This window comes from Sinocyclocheilus grahami, unplaced genomic scaffold (assembly GCF_001515645.1).
Source record: "Sinocyclocheilus grahami isolate Dianchi unplaced genomic scaffold, SAMN03320097.WGS_v1.1 scaffold187.1, whole genome shotgun sequence".
NCBI lineage: Eukaryota > Metazoa > Chordata > Actinopteri > Cypriniformes > Cyprinidae > Sinocyclocheilus > Sinocyclocheilus grahami.
In genome coordinates, this window is record NW_015505366.1 from 1,136,969 (window position 1) to 1,140,161 (window position 3,193).

The 3,193-nt window shown below is 35.9% G+C and overlaps 1 protein-coding gene across 1 annotated transcript in view; it reads right to left on the reverse strand.

Moving 5' to 3' along the window:
• LOC107594636 (protein O-linked-mannose beta-1,2-N-acetylglucosaminyltransferase 1-like) overlaps positions 1–3,193 on the reverse strand; it is a 16,936-nt gene that overhangs the window by 3,301 nt on the left and 10,442 nt on the right. The window contains exons 16-20 of the mRNA XM_016284755.1: positions 2,897–3,022; positions 2,625–2,689; positions 2,504–2,548; positions 2,270–2,405; positions 1,873–1,982 (exon numbers count right to left, since the gene is read on the reverse strand). Coding sequence (XP_016140241.1) covers positions 1,873–1,982; positions 2,270–2,405; positions 2,504–2,548; positions 2,625–2,689; positions 2,897–3,022 — 482 coding nt within the window. The remainder of the gene's footprint in view (positions 1–1,872; positions 1,983–2,269; positions 2,406–2,503; positions 2,549–2,624; positions 2,690–2,896; positions 3,023–3,193) is intronic.

Here is a 3,193-nt window from a genome sequence, read left to right on the forward strand (position 1 = left end):
GGGGGGGGGGGGGGGATAGATTCCGTTTTTAAAAAAAAATTTCTGGACTCCTTTTTAATGGTTAAATTACATTTTAAAAAGTATGTCTAATTAATTAAAATCATGAAACTTAAACAATTTAACATCAATTTATTAAAAGTTTAACAAATATTACGTTTAGGGTCCTATGAAATGTTTTATTTGTCCAACCTTATCTTTTATTGTAACCAAATTCTGTTTTAGCATGTCTAATTTGAAAGCATAAAACAAGTTTAATTTATTCTTACAATAGCCTTATGATTTTTTTGCTCAGAAATTCTGTGTTGTGTATTTACATTTTGTTTTAAGGCATGACACATTCATTTAATCTATATTTTAAGTAATGAAAATTAAACAAATAATTTTTTGGAAAATAAAGTTTTATAAAATTAAATATTTAATATTACAATTAAAACATTGAAGAAATATTGAATGCTTATTCCTTAAAAATAAGGTTTTAATAATTTTAGTAGTAGTAGTAGCGGTCTGTTACGTACATTCTACTCAACAATAGTAATATATTTCTGCCAATGCCCTCAAGTTAAACCGAACTTTTATTTTGACGGGTTGCCGTGAATACCATTACATTTCTGTGTGTGTGTATGACATGATGATAGTTTTACTGAAATGAAACGGTCAAATGCTCATGAAGCGACTCTCAGAGCAGTTCTGGAGATGTTGTTCGTGTATTTATGTCCTCATTAGTGAGAGGCAGATGCTAACATCACCGGAAGCATCACGAGCGTTTCAGTACGAGTACTGCACAAAACCGCGCGTCTGCGCCATTCATTAACACAGAGACACGCAGAATTCATATTTAAATATGTATCGGAGTGGGCTTACTTTTGTGTGTGTGTGTGTGTGTGAGCGCGCGCATCGGGCGGAACTCCGCTGTGCATGATACAGAGAGCGCGACCATAACTTAGAGACCGAAATTACATGCTGTCGTGTAAATAAGATAAATAACATAAGGCTATTTAGTTTGCTTAATGAAAGAACAAGGTATAGACATGTTCTATAAGAAAGGTAACTTTAAACCCCATGATTTACTCACCATCAAGGCATCCTAGGTGTATATGACATTTTTCTTTCAGACGAATCTAATCGGAGTTACATTAAAATAAATGTCCTGGCTCTTCCAAGCTTTATAATGGCAGTGAATGGGTGTTATTTTTCAATAGTCCAAAAAGATGTCCAATAAAGCGCATCCATCCATCATAAATGGGTCCCACATGGCTCCCACATTAGACACTTCTTACGAGCTTATGCTACGCCCATGTAATCTGCTGGAACGGCATTGCATTGTGAACGCGCGTACGACAGTTAGCGGAAGCTAGAGATTACGGTTAATAAAGTTTTAAACATGGATATTTTTCTTCCAAAAACGCATCGATTCACTTCAGGAGGCCTTTATTAGCCCCCCCCGTAGCCGTGTGGAGCACTTTTTATGATGGATGGATGGACGCACTTTATTGGACTTTATTGAAAAATAACACCCATTCACTGCCATTATAAAGCTTGGAAGAGCCAGGGCATTTTTTAATATAACTCCGATTGGATTCGTTTGAAAAAAGAAAGTCGTATACACCTAGGATGCTTTGAGGGTGAGCAAATCATGGGGTAATTTTCATTTTTGGGTGTGAACTATCCCTTTAATAAGAGTAAAGAACTGTGACATGAAGCTCTGAGATTAGAGACAACAAATAATGCCTTACAAACGACAGTTAAGCTCAAAAACAAAAAGTCATATAACAGGCCCAAATCTAAATCTAACTGAGAATCTGTGACATATCTGGGGCACACAACTGTAAACTGACTCACCTAAATAACCTGAACAATGTAAAGTATACTCACGAGTATGGTGAGATTGGAATAGCCACTACTAGTACATGGTTCTTCTTTCTGAAGAGCCTCCAGTGTCCTTTGTGATAACCTCGTACATCCAGGTCCCATATGTGCAGGCACTATGAGCAGTAAACAAGATAAGGCCATAACCTAATACAACCTTTTCCTCTCTCAGTGTTTATAAGCCATTTATCTACCCTTGCAGGCTATTCAAAAATAGCCAGACATTTGCACCTTTAGCTCACATAAAAACAGGCAATAGGACTTACCACTTTGCTAAGATTCATTGCAACCCACTGTAACAATACATGCAGAGTAACTACTGGCTAACCTGCTCTGAAATTATACCCAACCTAAATCTCTCATACAGATTCAAACTGACAATCTATTAAAAAATTCAACATACCTTCGCCAGTTCTGTCCAGGTGTTTGTATCTGTCTCCTGCTCCATTTGGATGAACATTACAAAGGTCTTTCCCTCCGTGTCTGGGATAAATGAGTCTTCACATGGGTTTTTACTGTGGTCCAGAACCTCAGCCCCACTGCAGACACCGAAATGATTACTGTAGTTGTTGTAATAATGCAATTTTAAGATGTTACATTAACTATAAAATAGAGTATGATCATCTGATAAAATTACCGTAGAAGGTTTTGGATTTCAATCTCATATGCATCTTTCTTCAAGCTGTTAAAAGAGAGAATATGTCCGAAAAAGGATATAAATAGGGCTAATATGAAGGCTAATATGGAACTATACATACCTATTTACATTTTTCATCTGAACATTCGGAATAGTGTTGAACTTGTGCTTCTTAAAGTAAACTTCCTGTAGAGAAACATACCAAACACAGTTTGGTATAAAACATTATTTAAAATGAGGAAATGTTAGAAAAGACACAAATTCCATATCACTGAATTCATAGTATCCCAGATTCAATTTGCAGTGGAAAAATATACTAAATTACAAGTAACAGTTAATATAATAATATAAATAAACCACAGACGTTAACGCAAATATAACCGTCTCTCTTACATGGAAGTAACCATTCATGTTTAAGCCAATAATGCCAAAGTGATAAGAGCGGGAGACATCAGGAATGACACACTCTCTCCCATTCCTCTGTTCGGGCATCCGCATCCACATGTCCCAATCCCATAGCTAAGGGATGGCAACAATACAAATGGATGAAAGAGGGAAAGATAGCAGACAGGTTTAATATAGTTAACTGATAAGACTACCATTAAAAAGTTTGGGGTCAGTAAGGTTTGTTTATATTGTTTGTTTTCAACACTGATAATAATAATAATAATAAATGTTTCTTGAGCACCA